At 53.3% G+C, this 24,754-nt stretch overlaps 7 protein-coding genes across 7 annotated transcripts; 4 read left to right on the top strand and 3 right to left on the bottom strand.

The window, feature by feature from the left end:
- Window positions 1–1,174: 1,174 nt before the first annotated feature.
- On the top strand, window positions 1,175–2,529 carry BKA58DRAFT_414409 (alpha-ketoglutarate dependent dioxygenase; the record flags this gene model as incomplete). The annotated part of the gene is made up of 4 exons (XM_046172486.1): window positions 1,175–1,231; window positions 1,296–1,517; window positions 1,580–2,128; window positions 2,182–2,529. 4 exons carry the CDS (start codon window positions 1,175–1,177, stop codon window positions 2,527–2,529), a joined length of 1,176 nt encoding a protein of 391 aa, XP_046021499.1.
- Window positions 2,530–3,336: 807 nt separating this feature from the next.
- Window positions 3,337–4,365, bottom strand: BKA58DRAFT_324061 (UbiA prenyltransferase family-domain-containing protein; the record flags this gene model as incomplete). Its single annotated transcript, XM_046167941.1, has 1 exon — window positions 3,337–4,365. One exon carries the CDS (start codon window positions 4,363–4,365, stop codon window positions 3,337–3,339), a length of 1,029 nt encoding a protein of 342 aa, XP_046021498.1.
- A 952-nt stretch (window positions 4,366–5,317) lies between these two features.
- On the top strand, window positions 5,318–7,219 carry BKA58DRAFT_414408 (putative monooxygenase; the record flags this gene model as incomplete). Its single annotated transcript, XM_046172485.1, has 1 exon — window positions 5,318–7,219. The coding sequence occupies one exon, from the start codon at window positions 5,318–5,320 to the stop codon at window positions 7,217–7,219; it is 1,902 nt and encodes a 633-aa protein (XP_046021497.1).
- A 1,823-nt stretch (window positions 7,220–9,042) lies between these two features.
- On the bottom strand, window positions 9,043–11,000 carry BKA58DRAFT_45850 (uncharacterized protein). The gene is made up of 3 exons (XM_046174673.1): window positions 9,865–11,000; window positions 9,699–9,818; window positions 9,043–9,676 (listed from the first exon to the last, which is right to left on the bottom strand). The coding sequence occupies exons 1-3, from the start codon at window positions 10,791–10,793 to the stop codon at window positions 9,481–9,483; spliced, it is 1,245 nt and encodes a 414-aa protein (XP_046021496.1). The 5' UTR covers window positions 10,794–11,000; the 3' UTR covers window positions 9,043–9,480.
- A 585-nt stretch (window positions 11,001–11,585) lies between these two features.
- BKA58DRAFT_45832 (uncharacterized protein) lies at window positions 11,586–12,270 on the bottom strand. The gene is made up of 2 exons (XM_046174665.1): window positions 12,025–12,270; window positions 11,586–11,876 (listed from the first exon to the last, which is right to left on the bottom strand). Exons 1-2 carry the CDS (start codon window positions 12,104–12,106, stop codon window positions 11,659–11,661), a joined length of 300 nt encoding a protein of 99 aa, XP_046021495.1. The 5' UTR covers window positions 12,107–12,270; the 3' UTR covers window positions 11,586–11,658.
- Window positions 12,271–15,025: 2,755 nt separating this feature from the next.
- BKA58DRAFT_346402 (molybdenum cofactor sulfurase) lies at window positions 15,026–17,092 on the top strand (the record flags this gene model as incomplete). The annotated part of the gene is made up of 3 exons (XM_046168429.1): window positions 15,026–15,056; window positions 15,105–15,555; window positions 15,612–17,092. The coding sequence occupies 3 exons, from the start codon at window positions 15,026–15,028 to the stop codon at window positions 16,705–16,707; spliced, it is 1,578 nt and encodes a 525-aa protein (XP_046021494.1). The 3' UTR covers window positions 16,708–17,092.
- A 2,382-nt stretch (window positions 17,093–19,474) lies between these two features.
- BKA58DRAFT_448862 (uncharacterized protein) lies at window positions 19,475–20,780 on the top strand (the record flags this gene model as incomplete). The annotated part of the gene is made up of 2 exons (XM_046174290.1): window positions 19,475–20,226; window positions 20,277–20,780. The coding sequence occupies 2 exons, from the start codon at window positions 19,475–19,477 to the stop codon at window positions 20,626–20,628; spliced, it is 1,104 nt and encodes a 367-aa protein (XP_046021493.1). The 3' UTR covers window positions 20,629–20,780.
- Window positions 20,781–24,754: the final 3,974 nt, after the last annotated feature.

The raw sequence follows: 24,754 nt of genomic DNA, 5'->3' as shown, positions 1-24,754 counted from the left end.
TTCAACGAGTACATGTCGTTTCAGCGAGTGGGGCAGAAAAGTTGGCTCGACGTGTTTCCGCTCGAGAAGTACGTGCACGGCTCCACCACGGGAGATAATCACCGAACTCTCTTCGTGGACGTCGGTGGCGGCTATGGACATCAGGCTAGAGAGGTGTTGAGGAGATCGCCCCAACTGAAGGGACGTGTCGTGCTGCAGGACACGCACGCGGCGGCCATCGACTCTGCGAAAAGCATCGAGGGGCTGAAGGTTGTTCACCACGACTTCACACAGCCGCAGCCTGTCAAAGGAGCGTGTGTCTACTACCTACGCAACATCTTGCATGACTGGCCTGATCAAGCCTGCTACAACATCCTCTCACAACTCAAAGACGCGCTTGCTCCCGACTCTGTCATCCTGCTGGACGAGCTTGTCATCCAGGATGAGGGCGCACACTGGTACGGGGCGTCGTTCGATCTACTGATGATGGCCAACTACGGCGCACAAGAGAGGTCACTGGCTAAGTGGGATCGCATTCTCGAGCAAGTTGGGCTGGAACGGAAGATGTTTGTGCCGTATAGCATGCAGGGAGATGGTGTTCAGGTAGTTGGAGTTCGGGCACCAGTGCACGAGAAATTGTAAACACATTTCATTATCCATTTTTGGTCGGTCGTCAACGAGTATGATTGTATGCAATATCGCCCCTTAGACATGGAGTTGGTTGTGCGGGAAGGTCCGATGACAAGAGCTTTGGTATTGCTTGGATGAAGCTTCTGTTTATCGATAAGCTTCCGATGGGAACACTTCCGAGATTCGGAAACCGCACCAAACAATCGATGCACTCGCTCGTGAACATTGCGACAAGCCTATCCTTGCGATCGTTATCATCGGCCTGTTGTCTTCGAATCCGTCTGAGGCCATGGCGGTGACGTGACGACAGTAAGATGGTACCCCAGAATACCGCCGTGCGCGAGCTGCGGGATTCGGTGGATTTTGGTCTACCCCGGATCCCGACTTGCCAAATTGGTCCGCGAATCGCGACACTCTCGTGATCTGAACATGAGGCTTTGCGAAGCGACGCGCAGCCTGTATGTAAGCTAAAAAGTGCCCCATCTGTTTGGGCATTGTACAATTGCAATCGCCATATCGTGCGCGCAATACTCATCTCATACATCTGCTATTCATTCTTACCACCATGTCGACCAGCTTCAACATTGAGCCATTAGTCCATCCTTCGGGAAAGACATGCAAGGTACGAGTTGAAACCTTGAATCAGCATCATTTTTGCTTGTAGTCGCTCATGTCTTTCCCTCTAGTTCGGAGCCGTCGTCACTGGTCTCGACCTGAACAAGTTCACGGACGAGACTGTGGCACAGCTGCAGAAAGCCACCTGGGAACACAAGCTTCTCATCATCAAAGGCCAACATGACCTCGAACCGAAGCGTGGCTGGGAGTTGCTGCAAAAGTTGGACCCGGACTCTTGCAAGATAGATAACACCACCTTCGCTCGTGCCTTTTACCCCAAGGACGGGATAGTGGTAAGTAGAGAAACCGGAATCTGGACGCTGCAAAATATGACGGAACGCTGATGAATGCTCAGGCTGCGATCAACTATGTCGAAGTTCCTGAGGCAGGCGCCTTTGTCTTCATCGGCAAAGGCCCCCAAGACGACCCGCGCTACGGCAAGCCAGGCCTCAACATGGGCGCTACCAACTTCAACCAGTATTACTGCAAGCCGCTTGCGGACGAAGACTTCGAGGCTGGGAAGACCCGCTTCCACTGGTGGCACGTGGACGGCACCTACTGGAAATACGATCCCCCGACTTTCACCATGCTCCGGCCAATCAAGTTCCCCACAGAGGGCAAGGCGACACAAACGGTGGAGTGGGCCGATGGCTCGGGTCAGAGCATGGAGGTCAAGCCAGGGCGCACAGCGTTTGTGGACGTCGAGCAACTGTATGAGTCGCTGAGCGATGAGGAAAAGCAGATGGTAGACCACAGCTGGGTTGAGTACATGTACTGGCCGTATGAGAAGATCAAGGGCTGCCGTGGTGCTCCAAATGGCTTAGGTGTAGCGAACGAGGGCAGGGAGTTGCCAGACGAGGAGGTGGAGGCACATGAGGAAGGAAGCAAGGAGTGGCAGAAGAAGGTATGTTTGCCTTTACAACAGACTCAAGCGATCTGATGCTAACGTTGTTGTAGCTCCCGCTGGTCTGGGTCAACCCCGTCACTGGCAAGAAGTCGTTCCAGTGTCAGCACAACCTCGCCCGCAGGCTATTCATCCGCAGGGGCCCGAACGACACTCCGAAGGTTATCGACGACTTGGGCGAGGTAAGGAAGTTCTTGGACAGCTTCCAAGGGCGGATGATCAAGCCTGAGCACATCTGGGTCGGACCTGAGGAAGAGCAAGATTTGCTCCTCTTCCAGAACTACGGCCTCTTCCACACCAAGATCGATTACCCGGCAAGTTGGGGTGTCAGGACGGTGCACCAGGGTTGGTTGCCTGGCGGCAAGCCGCCCGCTGGGCCTGTGCCAATTCCAGAGCTTTAGATAGAGACTGTAGTGCCCTGATGTAGTTGCTCAAACCAAGAGGTTCTTCAAGCATTGTTGATCGCGTCCGTTCTCCCAATGCCGAATGCGAAGTCTTCGAACAAGTACGCCATGGCTCTTTGTCTTGTCCCTCGTACCGCAACTACTATTCCGCCGAATGGTTCGTCGCGTCCGATGCGGTCCGATCGAGGGGCTTGTTGTTGGCCAGGGTGTGCATTGGGTGACGCATGTCTACGGTCCGAACGGCGCTATAATGGGAGGTGTCATCATTCTCGAGTACATCCTTGATGGCGCGTGTCACGCCCGTCGCGCTGGGGAGGAGTGCTGGGTACTTCCCACGTTCCTGCCAGCCACGTTGACGGGCGGGTGCGCGTCCCGACGACGCCAAGGCGCTAACTCTATTCCGTCTCCATCCAGCTCTCAGCGCGCGAATCAACAAGACAGACTATTTGTTACTCTCCCCACGGATGACTGCGGTCATGTACCTCGAGGTAGTGCATATCCTGATTCGGTGGTTATAGACAGTATTCTGCATCACTCGCTAACCAATCGAAGTTGTTGAGGCCGCATATTCGATCGCTTGAATCAAATTGCATTCTCCTATATAGACAGAAGCTATCGATCACTTGAAAACACATACCCTGTTATGAAATTCCATCCTTCCCGCATTCTGACCAGAGATCCCTCGTGTCATCGAATACCAGATTCGTAAGTTCGTTATGTTCGCGAAGTCTCTGTTTCGAGAGCACTTCTTCATGTGGGTGTTGAACGCATTGCGGGAGCTGCAAGCAGCTAGCCGTCGCATACTCACATCCTCGCCATCAACAGCTCGCCGATCAAACCAGTGACCAAGACCCCACTGACCCACCACTGGCTGTAAACGAAGAAGTCCTTACACCTGGCTGGGTTCCAGACATCGAGCCGAGCCAACATGAAAAATGCAGCAAAGGAAGACACAGCGGCGCTAACCATGAATGGGCCGCGCATCAGACCACCGCAGGTCACGGTTGCCCACAAGAAGGCAGCCATGGCGCTGGCGATAGACAGCAGGAATACCTTGGGGTAGTGACGCACGGCTATAGCCAACGAGCCCACACCAGCGTTCAGGTCATCTCTGATGTCCTGGAAAGCGTAGACAGTATCATAGGTGATGTTGAAAAGAGACTGGCAGGCCCACATGGCGAGTAGAGCCTTGCTGCGGTCCTCCACGTTGAGCTTGTTCGTCGAGCTTGCTGAGTATGGTCCGTCAACGACAGCGGCATCGACCAAGTAGACGGCCCAACCCACACCACCGCCCAGGCAGAGTTGTGGGAAGTTGCTGAAGCGCTTCATGAAGGGGTAGACGAGGGCGAGGAAGGTGATCCAAACGGCGTGTTCACCCGCGCGGGCTGGCAGGGTAGCGTTGATCAGGACGTGGCGCGATGCGACGAGGAATAGGGTGGTGGCGAGGGCTTCTGGTGTGGTGATTGCACCGCGGGCGAGCGGCCGCTTCTTGCAGCGCTCGACTTGCCGGTCGAGATCTTGGTCGACTGTGTCGTTCCAGGCGCAGCCGAAGCTGCGGAGGATGAGAACATCGAGCATGAAGATGCCGCTCAGCTTGGCCCAGTCGGCTGGGCCGAGGGCTGTTGGGCTGGTCAAGTTGACCGAGTAGAGGAAGCCGATGAAGTAGGGGAAGGCGGCGCCCAGGAGTCCGGCGGGCTTGGTGAACCGAGTGAGCTCGAGGTATGGTCGCCAGGAAGTCTTCTGTGGCACATCTTTGGATCGTGACCCGATGACCGTCAGTCTGGGAGGTGCGGTCTCCACGAGGGTCTGGGTTTGGGTTTGCTGGGTCGACATGTTGCTTGTAGCTCAACCACGATACGCAAGTTTCGAAAGAAAGGTTTGCAGAAGACAAGACTCAGAACGAGTGGCCTCTAGACATTTCTACACCTCGACAGCAAAGCAGTTCTTAAGCTGTAGAGTTTTTACACGCTGTCAGACTCTCTGATTTGAGCTGCCCAATCATATTGGCCGTGTTTTCCATACACCACCTACCCAACTCGTTTCGCAAGGCTTATCGGAGAGTTTGCGGGTCTGTCGGTACATTTATTGTGAAAGTATGGAGCACTGAGAGTAGCCAAAGACACATCGTATTTCTGCTGCACGATTCGCTTCACCTACCTGTGAAGCGGACGCTGATTGAGCTGACATCTGAACTCTCAATCGTCCTCGGGGCGCCCCTATACGCCGTGACGTATGAAGCCGGATTAAAGGAGGCTTTCGTGAGGGGATTCCTTACTCTGGGGCCGAAATCTAACCATGCTCTTGGTCGTGAAGGTGCTTGTCTTTCGAACAGCAGATGTTGCAGGGTTCTGCAATGGCATCTAGATCGTTAATAGGTTCCATGACACGATAGGGGTGGTCAACTTCGTGGGGTGTTGCGCGGAGGAACGTTCGTCCCCAAACAGAACTTCTTGGGTATAGCGTCAAAATTCACCGTCAATGTAACCCACGTCCCCACACGAGAACTCGGTCAATTTTCGTGAAGTCGGGGCCCGACACCACTTGAACACGATATCATGGTAAGATTACTTTCCCCTTCATACTTCATCGGCTCGAGCCGGCTCGGGTGAAGGAGCGGCTACGGGAGAAGAAGTAGCAGCGCGTTAGAACTGAAGCGCAGCGGCGCAATAAAATGCTTAACTTGGCGGTTGACATAAAACTGTGTACTTTGATGTAAAGCCTCCGTTCCGACTCCAGACTTCTTGTGCAAAACTTTCATCTGTAGATGAACGAAAAGTAAACACTAATGGCTGTACCTGACGTTGCCAACCTCCAAGCCAGATATGCGCAGGAACGCGACAAGCGATTGCGAGCCGATGGTTTCCAGCAGTACACGACTCTACACAGCGAAGCAGAAGCGCCGCTCGCGGACGACCCATGGGTTGACAAGGGGCAGCAACAGGACGCAGGCCCTCTCAAGGATGGCGACAACATCCAGTTCCTCATCATCGGTGCTGGCCACGCAGGTCTGCTAGCTGCAGGACGATTGGTGGAAGCGGGCTTCTCTGCTAAGGGCATATGCCTAGTAGACGTCGCGGGTGGCTTCGGTGGGACATGGTACTGGAACCGATACCCGGGTTTACAATGCGATGTGGAGAGCTACATCTACATGCCTTTCCTCGAGGAAACAGGCTACAAGCCCAAACACAAGTATGCGTCAGGCGATGAGATCCGCCAACACTGCGAACGCGTGGCATCACATTTTGGACTGCGTGGGCAATTCTCAACACGGGTGCTCAGCGCGACATGGGACGAAACAAAGCGGCGTTGGGTGGTCCGCATGCGTAGAGAGCATGGCAACGGCGGGGAGATGACCATCCTGACTCAGTTTGTCGTACCAGCTAGCACCATATTCACGGAACCCAGGATGCCTAAGCTCGAAGGCTTCGATGAACTGCGTGCCAACATTCCTGTCTTCCACACGGCGCGCTGGGACTTTAACTGCACCGGTGGCTCGCCGACGGACCCTACACTTTCGAATCTACAAGGCAAGCGCGTGGGCGTAATTGGCACGGGTGCAACGGCGGTGCAGGTGATACCACAGGTAGCACGCTGGGCCGGCCACACATATGCCTTCCAGCGCACACCATCATACTGCGTACCCCGTCGCCAACAGACCACGGATGAGGGCACATGGGCACAAAACGTGGCAACGGGACCTGGCTGGCAACGCGCTCGCCGGCTCAACTTCGACACCTTCTTCGATGGAGAGAAGCATTCAGAAGATCACCCGGACCTTGTCGCCGATGGCTGGACGCAATATGCACGCGGTTTTGCTGGGTTCATTGGGGGGCCACGTTTCGTCACGCCTCAGAATGTAGAAGAGCACGCTCGCTCGCTTTACGAGATGGACGTGCCACTGGCAGAACAGGCACGAGCGCATGTGCGAAACAGCGTCACGAAGGACCAAGCCACGGCAGAGCGGCTACAGCCGTGGTATCCCATGTGGTGCAAGCGGCCGACCTTCCAGGACGGGTACTTTGCCGCGTTCAACCAGCCAAATGTCACGCTCGTAGATACCGATGGCAAGGGCGTTGAGCGGTGTACATCAAAGGGCCTTGTCGCCAATGGAGTCGAGTACGAGCTGGACGTGCTCATTCTCGCCACAGGCTTCCTGCTGGCGACGGGTGCCAACGCTGCGCCTGCCGAGCTCTTTGGCATACCCATTGTAGGCCGCAATGGCCGCCGTCTCAAAGACAAATATGGCTCTACCGACTTCGCTACGATACATGGTATCGCTACGAACGGCTTCCCCAATCTCCTGTATCCGGGTCTCGGTGGCGGGCCAGGCTCGCCCAACCTCACCGCCGTCTTCGACCTCGAGTCCACACATATCGCCAGTATATTGAGGGAGGCTGCGCGAAGGGCTTCGGATCCTACTCAGATGGTCATCGAGCCAACTAAGCAGGCAGAGGATGCGTGGACGGACGACGTCGAGAGGCGGGCGCTGTGGTACTCTGTCGTGCTAGCCTGTACGCCGGGCTACTTCAACCATGAAGGCGCCACGATGCGCATGGCTGGGGGCGATCCTGAACATCGGCGGCAGGCCATGCGCAGGGTGCTTCATGGAGGGGGGATGGCAATGTACGAGCACATGATCCGCGAATACGATGCGAAGGGCGACATTGAGGGCTTCGAGGTTTCGTGATGTGGCTTTATCGCGGCCTTGTGGATGGGAATTGTAGCTTATTGGTATCTTGTATAAACCTGACAGGCGCAGCTTTGGCTTTCAATGTGTCCGTGTAATGAGTACAGCCGCGAGGGTCCCGAGGTTGCGATTATCGGCTTGACATACCTCACCGAGCTGCGAGTCCATAAAGCCTGTATCTCTCCTGATTACTACATACGATGATCCAATGGTAAGAGCGCGTGGTTGGCTGAGCTTTGCTGCAGTGTCAAAATCGTCGCGTGGATGATGATAGAGGAGGGCTAGGTTGACAGCAAGCCCGCGGCTCCTGATCACTTCTTGGCAACGAACATGCCACTAATCTGGAGTATCGACAAGGAACCTACAGCCACAACAAAAATGTTGGATATAATTTGTCGAAATCATTGGGCCAATTCGACTGTCTCCATCAGCTAACCATTGATGGCAATGGTAAATGAAGTGTGGCGTGGCACCGCCACAGGATGAAAATCCGTGTCGCTCTGGCCGACAGCTGAAAAGTTTGCCTCGATGAAGCATTTGATGGACTCCGAGGTTTGATACGTTCGCTTCTGAACGCAGGCGCAGTACGCGCAAGCATATTCGGCGTGTGCGCTGTTCAAGTAGGGCTCCATTAGGCATGCCTGGCTATACATACTTCCCCCACTTCGTCCAGCCTGGACTTTACGAAGATGTTGACCTGATAGGTGGTTCATTGCACCGACGAACATGAGAGATAGCATTTGGTAGGTTTACGGTCCACGGTACACAGGTTTGGCGGACTTGGACTCCGCCTATAGAATCGGCATCCGTGGATCGTATGAGCGGTCAGTTCATGCACATCTTTAGCGCAAAGAGGGTCCATTGTGGCTACTGTCGTGTCCAAGACATCTGTTGCTAGCAAATCAGTACACAAAGTGACAGGTCAAGGCTTTCGTATATAATGCTGAGGGCGTATTAACGCAGAGTTGATTGCACAGCTGCAACATCGTGCATTGGAAAGTTTGCCATGCAGCGAATAACAGATCTTACTCTTCTCTTAGACAGGGTCTGTACTACTGGGTTTGCGGACTGAGTGCAGTTGTTCTGAACGTTGTCGAGATTCGTCAATAGTCTCGCCAAGCAACTGGCGGCGGTCGCTCCTACTTCGAGCATCAATCTCCTTGAGTTTCGTACCCTTCACACTCTGAGACACTAGGCATAAACAAAGCTCACACAACCGCAAACCTCTTATCTTGACCAGTAACGATAATTCCAAGGTTCTCTCGTTGCGTAGCTACCACGTTCATGACCGCTGGTCGCTATTTGAGTGGGTAGGCGAAACGTTGAGGCGCACGATATCGCTCGTGAAGGAGAGAAGAAGAAGCACATAGTGGCTGAAGACGACATGCAGCTAACGACGCTGATGGTGTAGTAGATCTAGGTCCAAGGCGTTCGATCGGTCCTCTCTCCCCTGAACCCTCACTAGTCAGCGTTAGCTAGCGCAACGCGGATGTAGCAATGACTTCCCCGGACTAGATCGTCTTCTCTTACAGCACTGCAGATATTCCCACTTCACGTCTCTTCTTCATCGCTCGTACGCGCCACCAACATCACCGCCAGATGTATCGACAAGAAGCCATGGTAGATAAGGTGTTCATTATGCCTGGTCAACCGCTATACCGATGGCTGCAACGAAGCGACAACAATCGACCTTTTTTGCCCGTCCATACCCAGCCTTCTATCCCACATCGACCGTCGTAACGCCTATCTATTCGTAACATTGTAACCCATTCAAGACGTATCTAGACTCCAAACGCCTAGACAAAGGGCACAACCAACACGCCCAATCCGATACTGCTGTTCCGACCGTTGCATACATAATCCGACTATTTTGCCAGCATCATACCATCGTACCCCATTACCCTAGACATATCTCTCCGTCGAATCGAAATACAGGAAGCCCTTGTGTACTAGAAAAGAGAATATGAATGACGCAACATGCGTTGAGGATTATTTTTGGGGAGCGATTGGCGAAAGGATACGTGGTTTCCCACGGCCGCTCCATGCTGGGGTATAAGCGCTAAATGCGTCCAAAGACAAGGGAAGGGGAAAGGCCATATCAAGAACCAAAGCAACGACAAAGGAAAGAGACGGTCCAGGAGTGTACGTGAAAGCGAGCAACGCGCAATGTGAACAGGAAGCTCGACTGGAAATACGGCAGGGTCTAGATATGAACTCGAAGTTGTTGGCAATGGCGAGTGTGTCCTTATGGATCGCCGATATCAGTAAAGACGGCGCCGACTTCGCCATTTTGGAATCTCCGATCTACGAGCCGCCCGGGAGGAGTTCTCGATGCTGGCGTCGGTAATGCTTGAGCCTGGCATCGGACCTCTGGAACGCGCGGCTGCAATGACTGGCCTCACAGACCCATTCTTTCGCTTCGCCATGTTTTTGTCTCCTGTGCCGGCCGCAATTGCCCTGCCGGTACTTTCCTGTAAACGTTGCCGGGCAATAAGGGCATTGGAGCGGATCTGACGTCGCAGAACTCCCTGGAGAGGTCGGTCTGGAGCTTGACGTTTCGGATGTCAGGACATGGTGATGGTTGCCGTCGTGGTTTGATCTACTTTGATTAGCACCTGTCAACAGTGACGGTAGCACACACTCACACTCCGCGGGAAGTACCATAGACTGCGGGTTGCCCGGGATTGGCACGTCCTTGAGCGCTCTGCTGTGTGGATATCGAATACGTAGGCGGCATGAAAGATCCCCGCCCTTGCCTCTGCCGGTTATAGCTGACTGGGCCAGGGGCATAATTTGTGCGAGCTGATAGGCTTCCAGATCGAGGACCGGAGGGGCGTAAGGTATCCACGCTAGACCCACCCCACTCGCTGTCAAGTGACGTCGGACCTGCACCGTGTGCCCGGTTACTACCGTTGGCTGTACCTTGGATGCCAGGCGTGTTGAGAACATCCATCCACTGCTCGACTTGCTGCTCCAGGTGTCTTTGCCGGTCTCCCCGACGATACTCTGCGGGCCGTGAGCCTCCCAGATATCTCACGACTGGATCCTGAGGGGCAGGCATCGTGTTGTTGTCTTGGATGTAAGGATCGTAAGTGGGATAGGGCTGCACAGCATCGGGGAAGTTGTATAGTGGCTGCGTGAATCCTGGCCATTGGCTGTTGTGTCCGTTTGGCGCAGCATATTGAGGATACCGGTCGCCGCTGCTGGCCTCGAAGTACGCGGCAGATCTCTGAAAAGGTTCCAAGGGTTGGTCATGATCGAATCGTTCGGTCTGGTGCGTATGTTGGCCATCGGTAGCGTATGGGGGGCCAGCTCCGGATTGTAGGCTGTACCCCGACGCTGAGGATTGCGGGTAGCCGAACTGATCACCGTATGGACTGTTCTGGCAGGCTCGATGCTCGAGCCAGTGCCGCTCTAGGTCTTGACCTGATGAACCGGCAAAGTTCTCATGCTGTTCAGCATCACCCGCCGACTTTGTTGCTTGGCAGAGTTCATCACTCGTCTTGGCATCGCTGTGGTCAACGTACACGTAACTGCCGTAACCTTCGGAGCTCGGGGGACCTAGGGATTCCATGATGGTAAGGTTTGGGCTGCGTTGGCGACAGGAGTGCCGCTCTTCTTTCTGGATGGATCGTGAAGCCTCTAATCTTCCCCGTTTCGACGACCGCTTTTGGTAGTGGGTGTGAGAGTGACAGAACGTGTACAGACAAGTCGGAAGAGAGTTAGGACAAAAGAGCTTGGGTTGAGTTGGTGAGGTAGACGATCCGAGGTGGATGGGATGGCGAAGAGATGTCTGCGCAGTTGTCTCGCTGGCGCCGGTTAGTGCTGCAGGGGTAGTAAGAGCTGGGGGGTGTTGCTGCGCAAAGTCCTTGTGCGACGGCCCTAATTCCTAGTTCAAGCCGATGAGCCCAGGACGCGAGATGTAGAACGTGTGAAGACAGAAAGAGATGCGGTGCGTGCCAGCAGATAACGGTTGTGGAGGGTAGTGATGTCCAAGGCGACCGGACATGAGACCGAGGATGGCCGCAGGAACTATCACATCCACGTTGAGGCGACGGGTAGGCAGTCCCTCAGTAATGCATCTGAAACGCTGTCAGATAGAGTTTCAACCGCTCCACTACAGCGACACCGTCGCTGCGGTTTGGCAGTCTTCCGCAACGAGTCGATTCGTTCCTCGCAATGGGGCCTTGGTCTGAATTCAATGTCGCGAATTTGTGCCGTCATTTTCGAACTCGAGCAGACAACCTTTGATCGTGCATCAGCGACAGCAACGCTCCACTGGCATTTCAACTAGGCGGTGAAGAATCGCTGCGATTGGCTTCATATGAGGTCCTCCTTCCCTTGGCATCTTCCGACAAGCCCCATCGCCATTTGGTTCGAAGGGCGACAGAATCATTCAAGGGAAACAGAACAACAACAGTGAGCTCTGGGCTTGCAAACTAGCACAGCATCCCGCCAGCAGCAGCAGTGCGTAGGTGCGTGATAGTCTCCTCCGTGGCCCATTGTTGTTCTGTATAACGTGTCAGGGGTGCTACCCTTTCCGCTGAGTCGCCGTGATTGGAGCAGCCACGGAATCGTTTGACCTTCTCTCGTTTCGTCATCGGAGTCGCGCTACGGTATTGACAGACTGAAAATTCGTGGCTGAGCACAAGGCAGACTAAAGGCACAATCAGTATCACGCTCATCAGCAAAGGCAACGTGAAGCTGTCTTTTGAACTTGCTTGAGGGGTACACTTGGCTGACTTATCATGGCGAGGGGTCAATTCAGCCTAGAAAGGCTGTATTGGGCGGGAGGATACACGTACAGAATAGTATGCTCCAGAACGCTTGAGGCGGTACTGACGTTCGGCATGTACCAGGTGTTCGTGAGGAATCTGAAAACAGCATCAAGTTCCAATTTGCAGCTGAGACGGACTGTCTTTATCAATCAACCGCTGACAGAGAACTGGTCCCAAGATCAAGGGAGCCCCTTCAACGCCCCCATCATATGTCACTGGTATGTTAGAGCCTTTCTACATACGGTCAGCCACCACGTAGTGGAGGGGCGGGTCCGCGTTCAGCAATAGCTTTATGCGGCGGTTCTACAACAGCGCCTCGGATCTGGCGACTAACAACACTCAACGCGTCCTCATCTTCAAATACTTGCGACCCAAGCGGTACTGGACAGCCACATAGCTTAGTTCAGCTTACATCGATACCTGACCATTCGTGCGATACTACGTAGGTATTCTGACGGCAACGGTTTTCAGCCCCCAGAGAACTTTGCAACCTCTACAGTGTGGATGTGGGCTAACGCAGTTATGCAATAACACTCGCGGGCAGATAGCGCCGCCTTTGCCTAAGCGCCGTTGATACCTATGTAGAGTGCCAATATCCGGCCACTGTGTGGACACTCTAAGCCACTGCGCATATGCCATCTCAGTGCAGCCCTCACGCCGAACGGTCGCCCAACGATCAAGAGGGTCATCTAGGCCGGCGCCACGGGCTGGACACACGATGGATTTCAGCACGGCTTGCCCTCGTATGTTACCACAAATCCAGCTAGCCGGCACGGCAGCGGCTATCGAGATATGTGTAAATGTGCTCCTTGCAGACTCCGAGCGCAAGATTACATCCGCCGGTTAGAGCCATCTATGCGAAAGAGCGTGGGAGCCACCGAAATGGTCGATCGATACGAGCAACTGTTCCAACATTGGTCTAGGGGACTCGCTCTTCTCAGCCAGCTTTAGCGACCACCAATCAACAGATCTAACAGTCAATCAAGGTGCGGGTCGCAGTTTTGGTGTATGGTGTATGCCTCAACTGTGCCGCAATCTAGAGAGACAGAGGAAAGAACAGGTATGGCTCAAAAGCCAAGAACACATCGTGCTGCATGGAGACAGCCCTTGAGCGGGTGAGCGGCTAGATGAGGCATAGTTCCGACCCCACTCATGCAAGCCTATCTGTCCTTACACCATCCTCTTCCAAAAGGATTGGGTCGATGCATGAGAAGGGTGTCGTCTAAATTACGAATCTGCTGTTAGAGCACTGCTTGTAGCTTTGCGAATTTTTGCGACGCTCGTACACGGCGTCCGGGGTCAGAGCTCGATGTGCCGCATTAGGCGTGCCGCCGTGGCTGGCCCCAACGAGACGGGCATCGCCAATGTGACGGTAAGCCATTGCGAATGGCGTTTGCAATACCGCTGACCCAGTGCGCCGGCGTTGCTCATGGCAATTGGTAATGGGAACGCGACAGTGCGTGAACATAACCGGGCTAGTGGTTCGGCCATCAAGGATCGAGAGCCTGCTTATGACCCATATCTTTCAACGGAAGATAAACTGTGCCACTGTCTCCGGGGCTTCGCGCTCGAGTCTGAAGTGTGTTCGCGAGTAAACTTAGGTATGTATATCGGGGACTGCGCCGCTGCGATTTGAATAGGATTCAAATTCAAACCCCTGCTTGCGACTATGTGGTGTGGCATACTCAACAACGCCGTTCTGTGATCCCAAATTGCCTAGGCACTAGCGAGGACTCAACTTCAGGGTGAGAACTTTCACCGTCGGTCACATCCTCTCAAGAATGGCTCGACGACATCAGGTGGAACGGTCTCGGCAACTTCCCAAGAGTAGGCATATCAAAACCTGTGAATAAAGCGTGCGCTGTCAAAGATCGCTGCAGACGCCACGAGTTCCTGCACATGGAGCAACCCTCCGCAACCACACTGAAGCTACGCATAGCAGTGTTGGTTTGCCGCGGGCCGCTAGATCTGTGCAACCCGAAACTGCCGTGCTTGTGACTCACTGCGATTGGAAAGATAACATTTCGTTCGAATCGTAAGTCCAAGGGCTTTCCCAATTTACAGTGAACTGCATGTGCCTCAACTAGAAGATCTAGGAAAAGATCGAATCACCGTGCAAAGATGTTCGCAGCCCTCCGCGGATGGAGAGGGGCGAACCTATGGCGAGTCATAGACGGTCTTGATGTGATGTGATTCCGAGGGCGCTTCCACAAGCGAACTTTTACAACCCCGAGTCCAGTATTTGAGACTTCTACTATCGTCGTCATGTCTTCCCATCACGGCGAGTGGAATTGGGTTTACTGGGCGGCGGTGCTGACCACCATCGACTATACGCCCGTCGGGCAGTAAGCACAGTCATGAAGGCCACAACAACGTATGTGACTATGATAGGATCGTCTCTAGATATTTATGTAGTTCTGATTTGCTCCGCCTCATCCGACGCAACGATCTTACTTACTTGGGGCCAGACAGTCACAATCAGGCAGGACTAACTTCGATAACCGATTCTTGCGATGCAACCGTCTGCTATTTCGAGCCGATATGTGTAGAAGTAATTGAGAGATTGTCTTGCGTTGAGCGTAGTAGGTGGATTCGCTTGTGACAAAGGGATGTACTTTCGTCATGGCACATTGAGCACAGCGTCCAGACTATCTCTGTCGAACTTACGCCCAGTCGAGGCGTGCCGCACTCTTGCAGGTTTAGGTAACTTCCTGTAATATGCAAGACTAGCGATGAAGGAACGGGGCCGAGAAAGGGTGTGATCAGACAAAGTGCGGGTGGTCGTCTTCGCGGCCTAGAGACGGACGTGTAGTTATAGTCTATGCTGACTCCGTACTGAGACAGTCAATCCCTTTGTTCCCTTGCATTGATCGGTCACAAAGCTTCCCCACATATCCGACTCGCATGCTAATTTTGCGAGAAGATGAAATGCTTCCAACGTTCCGGGCAGCGACCCATGCCTGCTGCTGACGATAAGCACCGGAACGAAAACGATGAGCGACTAGAGTACAATGGAAGAATCAGTCGCATGCGGAAGATCGAATACCCAATGCTCGAGGGTATGCTCAAACATGATATGTCTTTCACGTGTCACTGACGGTGCGTAGGCCTGACCTACCTCGATCACGGCGGCACGACACTCGCACCGAAGTCTTTACTCAAGGCTTTCTGCGAGGAGATGCAAAACACTCTGCTCGCTAATCCCCATTCTGACTCGTCCAACCCGAGTGCAACTGCCGTCATGGTAGAGCAAACTCGACTTGCTGTCTTGGAGATGTTCGACGCTGACCCAGCACACTTCGACGTCATCTTCACCGCCAACGCTACTGGTGCCATTAAATTGGTGACAGAAGGTTTCTCGGGGTCCCAGAACGGATTCAACTACTGCTATCATCGCAATAGCCACACAAGTCTGGTTGGTGTCCGGGAACTGGCACATCGTAGCCACTGTTTCGCTTCCAACGAGGAGACAGAGGAGTGGCTTGCCGGAACAAACCATACTTCGTTTAGAGGGCCTCTTGCGGAGAAACCATTGTTGTTTGCGTATCCAGCCCAGTCGTAGGTGACCTTGCACCTGATGGAAGAGGAGTTGACGCTGACGTTGTACTCCATAGGAACATGAACGGCGAGCGACTTCCGCTGAACTGGACAGGTAAACTACGCTTCTCGTTGCACCACCCAAACTCTTACTCTCTACTTGACATAGCAGCCTTGGTGTCTACGACCCCAATTGACTTGAGCAACCACCTCTTCGCCCCTGACTTCATCGCCCTCTCCTTCTACAAGATCTTTGGGTTCCCAGACCTTGGTGCTTTGATCGTTCGGAAGGCGGCTGGCCATGTGTTCGATAACCGGAAATACTTCGGCGGCGGCACAACAGAGATGACGACATGCCTTGGAGAATCGTGGGTAGCCCGCAAGGATTCTAGCCTCCACGCACGTTTAGAGGATGGCACGATCGCTTTCCGGAATGTTCTTGCTTTGAAATGCGCTATAACGACCCATCGTACTTTGTTCGGTGGGCTTGATCAAGTCTCGACACACGCCAGATGGCTCGCTGGTATCCTCCATGATCGTTTGGCAAGCATGACGCACTACAATGGCGCGCCGGTATGTCAAGTATACAAGCCGAGAGATGCTGGCTATCAAGATTCGCAAAAACAAGGGCCGACGATAGCTTTCAATATACAGAGAAGTAACGGAGCATACATCGGCCCGTGGCACGTTGGAGCGTTTCTTAGGGCGAGTAGGATTCACGTTCGCACGGGCAACGTGTGTAATCCCGCAGGTATGGCATGCGCGCTGGGTGTAAAGGCTGGATGGATACGAGGAGCGTTCGACGCAGGCCTTCGATGCAATACGGAGGCGGATATCGTGGACGGAGTGCCTTTTGGGATAGTCAGAGTGACTCTCGGGGCTATGAGTACCTTGGAAGATCTTGACAAGCTCGTGAGCTGTCTTTCGCGGAACGTCGTAGAACGACAGGGCTACCTTCAAGAGACTGCACAGGTATATGGCAAGAAGATAGAGTCAGTAATGGAATCTAGAAGCCCCTCGGCTGTTTCGGAGCTGACTACGATTCGGATAAACCCCCCGTCTCTAGGACATGGGGAACATACGACCGAATTCATGACGCCAGGGAGCATAATCTCGTGGATGAGGAGGAAAAGGTTGTACCCGCGCTTTCATGAAGAAAGGCACGTCGATTGAGAGGTAGTCGGTGCAGAGCAGCGTGTTTTCCGTGGTGTTTCGCGCTTAATCCTAGCTCAGCTTGTAAATAACGACGTCATGATATTATCTTCGCCCAATTACCTGGGTATTCATGCCCTTGCCGAACTTCAGATAAATCATGAAAACATGGGCTGGATGTCGCAACTTGTTTGGCGTAACATCTTCGACGAATTTGGTGTTGCTAGGAATGATCGTGGAAACCCCGTTCTCCTCGTGGTGGCTGGTTGAGCTAGTCCACAAATTACCTAGCGTATCTTCGGTATCTAGCAAGCTGAATGTATCCCGAGGTCTGGATGTGTGAACGCGATACACATCCGGCAGATGCGTCAAGGCTACGGCGTACTTGTGATGAGCAAAGGTCATGTGCTGCTCGAAAGGGATGCAATCCCAGAGGAGTGCATGCCCAGGGAAAATGGGTACACCGTGGCTGCACTACCTAGCTAAAGCTCGCGCGATGCAGACACAGATGTGTGGTGGTTTGACGCCACAATACTGATCAAATGCAGATAGATATCTTGGCCTGACAGGCTTGATAGCTAGGTGCGGTTCATGACGCCGTCCCATCGAGACTTTCGAGCCCAATGTAGCCCCTGCGATTCCGAAGTGGTGGGCAGCTCAAATAGGGAGCGCAAGCGCTGCGACCTCCCCGAGCCTTTCTTTTGAAGAGCGCTCAGCTGTCATATCTTCTAATGAAGTTAAGATCAGACGGCAGGAAACTATAGGTCTTCGAGGTTGAGTATCGCGATTGGAAGTGGTTCAGCCGTGCAGCTGTGTAGCCATGCAACCACTCGCTATATATTGCGCGCTAATCCCAAACTGCAGCAACCAGTGCGGATTGCGCACTCAATGGATGAGGACCAGGAGCCCCGCACTTCGATCGAGCAACCGGCTTTCTCTATTGGCGAATGCGGACATCCCTGGCTAAGCTGCGAACTCCTGGCTTTGCACCACTACTTGACCAGAAAGGAAGCGGCTCTGCGATTGACAGGCGATGGGCACTGCGATGGCACACTTCGCGTGTTTTTAACGGTTGCAGAGACTGCATCGGCTATTATCAGCGGCAGTGTGGTAATTCGCTCACGTACATTTCGTGACTTGATTTCTAGGCATGGTAGAAATCATCAGGCTCACGAACACGATTGGCCGATGCATCCGCAGGATCTGATATTTGATGTAGCAGAGAGCCAAGGTATGCTTGGAATGTGGAGCGAAGATTTCCCGGACACTTCCGCCAAAATGGCTGTATGCGGCCGGCAGTGACGGTCTGTAGAGCTTTGTGGTAGCTCGCACAGCAGGCGCAACTACGATGGCAAGGCTGAACTGCTAGCAATCTGAGGAGGATAAGCCGGATGGATTATTGACAACCCTATGACACCGCATCCCGGCAGTATGTGCAGCACCCTGACCGTAATGTGTCTTTGTGCGGTTACCGAAAGGGTTGCGACCTGCGAGCGCGCGTCCGCCATGCAGATGTTGAGGGCCGGAGGCGTGCGTAGTGATCCAGCCAAGTTAAGACCGTGTACACAGTCAATCTGGTATAAGCGCAGCCGCCCTTCTAAATCGTGTCGCATCCCTGAAGAGATTTGCTTCACCCCAGGGCTTCTTTGTCATTGAACGTATCTGCTATTGCCGCGTGTTTCATCTCTGACGCCGCTCGCTGTTCACCGGAACGATCCTGTCGTCAGATTGTGTATGCACTCCAGGGCGGCTCGAGGCTCGATCTCGACGAGTCGTCAACCATGTGAATCCTGGACCTCGCTTTGCCCGCCTGACTTGCGACTACAGCAACTGGCTGGGTTCTGACGGGAGGTACGCCTCGCACTCAGCCGTAGCAGTCAACTGCAGGGCTACGGACGATCCGCGTGTGAGTGATGTGGATGAGGCATCGTACAAAGACCCTGAATCCAGAACTGCATCCACTTGTAAGTTTGCCTGCTGGTAGTCGATGTGTAAGGGATTCGAAGCGGTTGTCTTGGTGCTGACGCGCAACATCAGTGGCCCAATAGGTCCCGTCGACATCGGGCTTCAGTACTATGGCCGACTTCCCATCGCTAATACGGATGCGTCAGGCTTGAGGCCATGCAGTCTGGAGTATTTTCCAGTCAATCCACCCCCTCATCTTCCCTTCTGCATCCACTGTAGGAGGGTCGAACCGCACGCAGTTCTCACTCTCCATCGTTTGGCAACAACAGGGCGCTTTGGGTTCATCTCGCTGACCTTCTTTTCCGCGCATCTGCACAGCCCACGCCGATGCCAGTCCGCTTGCTGGCACCAAATGAGAAAGTGAGGCAACGACCAACACTGTCCTTGGTCACCACTATCGACGTAATAGCGATGCAAATCCTGTCAGATAATACTGTCGAGCTGGAGGCATCCTCTTTACGCTGGTATTTCTCGTCGGTCTCGCGCTGATAGCGATCAGTTCGTTACCCTATGCCTCCAAGTCACATTGTGGTCGCTGCTTATCGTACATTAGATTCCCCCTCTTTTGAGACAAAGTCATCGGCGTTACCGATCTCGTTTCAAAGTCGCCAGCCTCGTCAACGTCGCCTAGCGGGCTTCCCTCGAAAGCGCAGCCTTCCTGCTCATACCTCCAAGTCGCTACACAACACCACGTCGTCTAAATCTCCCAGAATTTCTTCCCCTACTACAAGCTTGAAGAACACCACCCTATACACAAGAGCAGTGGAATAGAGTACGACATCGTATCCGACTGGCAGGAACGCTCAAGTAGCTTTGCACAGAGATGAATATGTTCGGCACGACAGGCGGTTCCGGAGACTCACCAGCAAGGTACCCGATTGCGGCAAATCAAGGGCGTGACCCATTAACACGAGGATACGCAAGTACTATCGGTCACCACGGAAGCTTTGGGTCAAGACCGATTGTAAAAAGTCGAGAGGCATGTTGGGTTGTCGGCGGCCAAGACATGACCCAACATTGGCAGTCCGGAGTCCCCATGTGCGATGAACCAGGTCCGGACTGGAACAACACTGGAGACTCAAGCTCCACGCTAGATATGCGGGCCGACAAGCAAGATCAAACTCCTCATATACCTGCAGCGATGGGACACAATGATCAGCACTCGTATGGGGCGGATTGGTCTCCAAGTGGATTGGGGAACGAGCCAGTGCTGCCGAATCCTCGATCTGTTCTTCAAGACAAACGGCATCCATTGCCGATCATTAGCATCAAGCCACCGAGTGGCGAATGTGGAGTGAGTGACTCCGGAGACGCAAGCGCGTGGTCATCATACACCTATGCAACAGCAACCAGATCAACATTGCCAAGGTACTATACTCCAAGATCTGAGGTAGATTTGGGAAATTGGTCAGGCTTGCATCCTTCCCTGGAGGGATACGGCCAGGCTTCCTCATATCGACGGTGCTCGACGGGGTCGATAGCGTCCGCGCCGGACCGAATCCAAATGAGTGCGTTCGATCACACGGTAAATCCCGCGGAGTGTTGTGGCTGGCCGTCTCCTAGTGAGTCTTCCAAGTAAGTCAACATCAGCCGCAAGCCGAGAGAGATCGCTGAACTTAGTACAGCATGTCGGACCTGCAGGAAGTCCAGCAGTTTCAGTACGACTATTCTATGAGTCCATCAGCAACGAGCATGACTCTTGAGGCTTCTGGACCAGATGAAAGTCGCGTAAGGTGCTCTGAGCCTGGATGCCGTGCCAGATTCCAAGGGACCTACGCGAAGGGAAGTCTTGCACGCCACCGGCGTCTGAAGCATGGTAGCTACCAGCATCAAGAGGGGCGGGAATATGTTTGTGAAGAGCCTGGATGTTCGAGGAGCTACAAACGCCAAGATGCACGCTTGAAGCATTATCGCAAGGCCCATCGCCACCTCGCCCCTGGCCCAGCGTTGTCGCGTTCGAAGTATCAGTCGATGTGATTGTGCTGTGGCATGTAAACCAAGCTCTTTACTGTTATCGTCAAGATCGTTGAGCTGATGTTGAATCAGTCGTTACGTCAAAATACGCTCAATGATCTGAACCGATTTGGAGGATCTGTCCTCGGTCGCCTATGTCCGCACATTCTTTTGTCGTTTCATTCTTGTCTTGTTGTTGCAACGGGTCTTCTTGGTGGAAGACTCTATATCGTTCGGAAAGATCATCGTGCTATTAGTCCAGCCGGGCTGTTGGCACACCAAAAACACACTGGGGGTTTGGCGTAAAGGATTCATACGTTAAGGCGGGGTCGAAGACACAGACGTGTCGGCAGAGAGTAAATACTTTGAAAGGAAGCTCGGCATGTCGCCGCTGCTGCTATGTTACGCACGAAGGTCTTGGTAAAAGGTGGTAAGAGGGAAGGGCCTCAAGAGGTTGGGGCACGAAGGCGCACCTGCCAGGCGGCCGCTTGAGTTTGGTGGATCAGCTTGCCCACCACGACATCTCTCCGGGTACTCGCATCGATCCGTCGAAAGAAAGCCTCGTTTGCGCTCGAGCTCGCCATTCGCCTGCTTTGGTCTTCTGCCTCATTCAGTGCCAGAGAGCAGCGACACCTTGCATACGATCTGCTGTGGAGTGCCAGTTCGCTTCACTATCGTGGGAAAATGCCGTTGCTTGCCGCTTGGACAGGGGACATTGAACAGCTTCGGGCGCACCGTACACGACGCAACCAGGCGGTATAAATTATCTTCATTCAGCAATTCGATGGCCCGCTGAGATAGTGGAAAGATAGTGTGCCCGGATGTGTGTGTTGAGTGGTTGGGGAGAGGCACGCACCGGTGTGATTAGGGGAAGAGGCACAAGGATGCACGAGCGCCCGTAGCAACCTTGGAAGCCATGACCCCTATCATCTCATAGCTGCGCGTTTAGCTCGTTGCAATAAAGACATGACATCCACTAGTCGTAGTATTGCGCGGCTTTTCGTGTCTACGGTGGCGTCAGCTCCGACTCACATATCAGCTTCATGGTGAGCTTTCTATGTCGCCGGTGAGCCACATCAGCCGAAGCATCATTTACGCGATGACACATGGCCATGCGCGTTGGCAGTAGTGCATGACGTTGTAGCTCTATTCTGAAGGTGAGAATACGAAATCGGTCACATGCACTCAAATCGGTGTGTTGTGGCCCAGGTGTGTTTGCTCGCATGCGCTTTCCGACATCCGCGCCCAATCATTCAAACCATTGCTACCCAAGTAGCGACATGCACACAGCAGGAGAGAACGGATGCTTCGTGAATTTCCCCCGTCTTCGAGATATGTTCGCCTGTCGTTGCGGGTCTCGTTCCACAGCACAGCCTCCGTTGCCGTACGCGTTCCTTCGCCATCCGACTTGGCAAGCCTGGGAGGCCTCGGAAATATCCGACAGGTGGCCGTAGCATCTGGGGCGAATTTTCGAACCGTCTCTGCAACGCCAAAGAAGTCTACAACACCAGGTGTCGCATTCCAAAACAGCACCAAGGTTTATCAACGAAGACGTATCGCAGGCTCGCAATAGCGTGTGGGCAGAATTGAGTGCCACGTATCTGACCTGAGAAGGTTAGCACGCGCCCAGTCGCTTCACCCATTCCAGCCGTCAGATTTTTCATAATGATCTTACGGGATGCCTCTCTCTAGGGATCATCAGCTCATGCAGGAACGTTTTTGGGCTCGGAACTGCGGTTCCAGTAATCTGGTTCGGGGCTGGCGGAAGGTACCTAGGTACCCATAACCCGTTGCCCCGTCCGCAACACCTCATTCTCACCCCACCTACCTACATGGTTCGTATCTGGTGAGTATCGCCTCATGGAGATACACTCCAATCAGCGCGTCAAGGTCGTCTTCGAACCCCTGAGGTGTACCGTCCCGAATCAAGTTTCAAGGTAAAGACGTCGAATCATCTACCACTTGAATGCTTCATAGCGGCTGAAAACGAATCTTGGGCTGATCTAATCATTTGCTACGGGGAGCAAAACCCTGTTAAGTCGGGTTTAGTAGTTTGAACCACATTGCAAGAGTGGGAGTACGCTTTATGCTCACTGTACTGCGGGACTGGAATCGAAAGGATAGCTAGGATTACGATACACATTGTTTTCAGCCCGATCGCAAGCATTGCATGTTGCCTCGGCCGCAAACAGCAATCAGGCACTACATATGGGGTGCTTAAAGTCACACAGCGTTGTTAAATCTGCCTGGGGATCGAAGGGGGCGTTGATTGGGCTGCCACGTCAAGGAAGCGAATCTCCAGCATCTTATATCGGTAAACTGTATGCTGTGAAGCTTCATGATGTCGAGAGGTGTAGGACGATTGATCGCCATAGGACGGCATTTTGATCCGTCGCCATATGCGTCGTTGATCCAAACACAAGTGCGATTTTGATGCAGTGACAACAAGACCTTGCAGCTCAAAGGTGCCAGCCGCCACCTGAACGAACTATAGAGCAGGGCTGCTAGAACAACTAACTTGATACCCAAGAATTGGGAAAGTGTTGTAAGGCAATGATTTTAGAGTTTGGGCACCAATACTACCCGAGTACGTTTGGCTTGGTCATGAAGCACTGTCTTGAGCGGAAGCACTATACAATGTACATGTAGTGCTGAGAAGATCACATTGTAAAATCGGCTTTGTATCACCGTGGTCCTTTCGACTGTCGGAGAGTGGCGACAAGTCATTTTCTCATGAAATTCAGAACTCGTACCCTAGAACTCCTAAAAAACGCTCTCAAGCCACTGATCGTAGGCTCAGGAGGACCACCGCGTCATGCATATGCGGGATGCAACCATTACGGATACTTACATCACCTGCATACTAGCATCAAGCCTCACACACATGCGTACAAAATTATTAAAAGAGAATATCTAAAGACATTTGTTGCAAACCTCTCTCTTTCTTGAACGCAGTGGCGTAGAATATTTCGGCGTGGCCGATTCTCGTTGACGATGCCGAGTCTTGGATCCAGCTGCGCCCCACGGCCCTGCAGGTGGATGTGGCGTCCGTTTAGATCAATATTACGATCACTATTGTATCTAGGGGTCTCAACATTCTGATCTCGCCTCTTTAGTATCGGAAGACGCGAGCAAGTTCTATCACGAGATGAAAAAGTTACAGTTTAGGAATATGGCTATGCGCTTGGATCGCACGCCATCGCATCAGCGCATGGTATGTCAGCTTGGTGGAATGGTATGGAAAGTTTGTGATCGCACGAATGGGCTTCAGCTGAGATAGTTTCTAGTGTTTAATCACATACATCCAAATGATATCTGGAACGTGGCCCCTGCAAGAGTGAAGGAGCCCAGCCCATCCAGCCCGACTCGCTCAACCAAGATCCTGGAGTCGACCGTAGGTGTCCGCGAACACACCACAGTCTGCGCATAAATCGTGTACGTCAAAGCTGGTGGCGATCCTCTGGTCGAGCACTATCTCTTCCGGATTGCTAGTCTCCAGAGCTCTGACTCACACAAGACCAGTCAGTGATACCAAGGCAACAACCCTCCTCGATTCCATTGGATGCCGGTCGCTGTGGATGAAGAAGAAGACTCAAGAACAGAGAGCGATAGAACCAATCAGAGATGGAACGTCGTGAGGCGTCCCGTAGCTGACGAGCCCACTCCAGGCCGACTGAGCGAGACGCTGCGCCATCGTAGGCATCCATCTCTAATGGGAGGGATCGTTGCTATATATGAAGCAGTGTCTGTCATTACAGGCATCGGACTCACACGGGTGAGTTCGTTAGCCTCTACTCGAAACGTGCTACAGGCCTACGGGCAAAAGCAACAGCAAGTCAGCCAACTTTCGTGAGGAGGAAGCTGGGCGGCTTCCAACGTACCTGGATATGTCCCTCGCCTCATTCTTAGTGATCGACGGTCTTGCCTCTCATCTCGTCGAACATCGAAGTACGAATATCTGGAAGGCATGTAGCCTGTACCTTGTGTTACGGAACGCAGCTGCCCGTTCACGACTTCCCGCTGCACCGTGTCATCCTTGGTAGTGGCTACCCGACCGCTGTCTTGCGCGACGCACTTCCAGTCGCCCGAGACGTTGGTAGGTGGCCTTGTCTTGTTGGCCAGCGCAGCCGGCTACCAACATGGAGCTAGT

The sequence above is a fragment of the Alternaria rosae genome, assembly GCF_020736505.1.
Source record: "Alternaria rosae strain MPI-PUGE-AT-0040 chromosome Unknown BKA58scaffold_10, whole genome shotgun sequence".
Classification (NCBI taxonomy): domain Eukaryota; kingdom Fungi; phylum Ascomycota; class Dothideomycetes; order Pleosporales; family Pleosporaceae; genus Alternaria; species Alternaria rosae.
This window is presented reverse-complemented; position numbering and strand designations above follow the sequence as displayed.

Coding starts and splice junctions, on each gene's coding strand:
- BKA58DRAFT_45850 (XM_046174673.1), bottom strand. CDS start 10,793: ATGGAATCCCTAGGTCCCCCGAGCTCCGAAGGTTACGGCAGTTACGTG. Junction 9,819..9,864: donor TATGGTACTTCCCGCGGAGT/GTGAGTGTGTGC, acceptor TAATCAAAGTAG/ATCAAACCACGACGGCAACC.
- BKA58DRAFT_45832 (XM_046174665.1), bottom strand. CDS start 12,106: ATGCTGTTTTCAGATTCCTCACGAACACCTGGTACATGCCGAACGTCA. Junction 11,877..12,024: donor GTTCTGGAGCATACTATTCT/GTACGTGTATCC, acceptor TTGTGCCTTTAG/TCTGCCTTGTGCTCAGCCAC.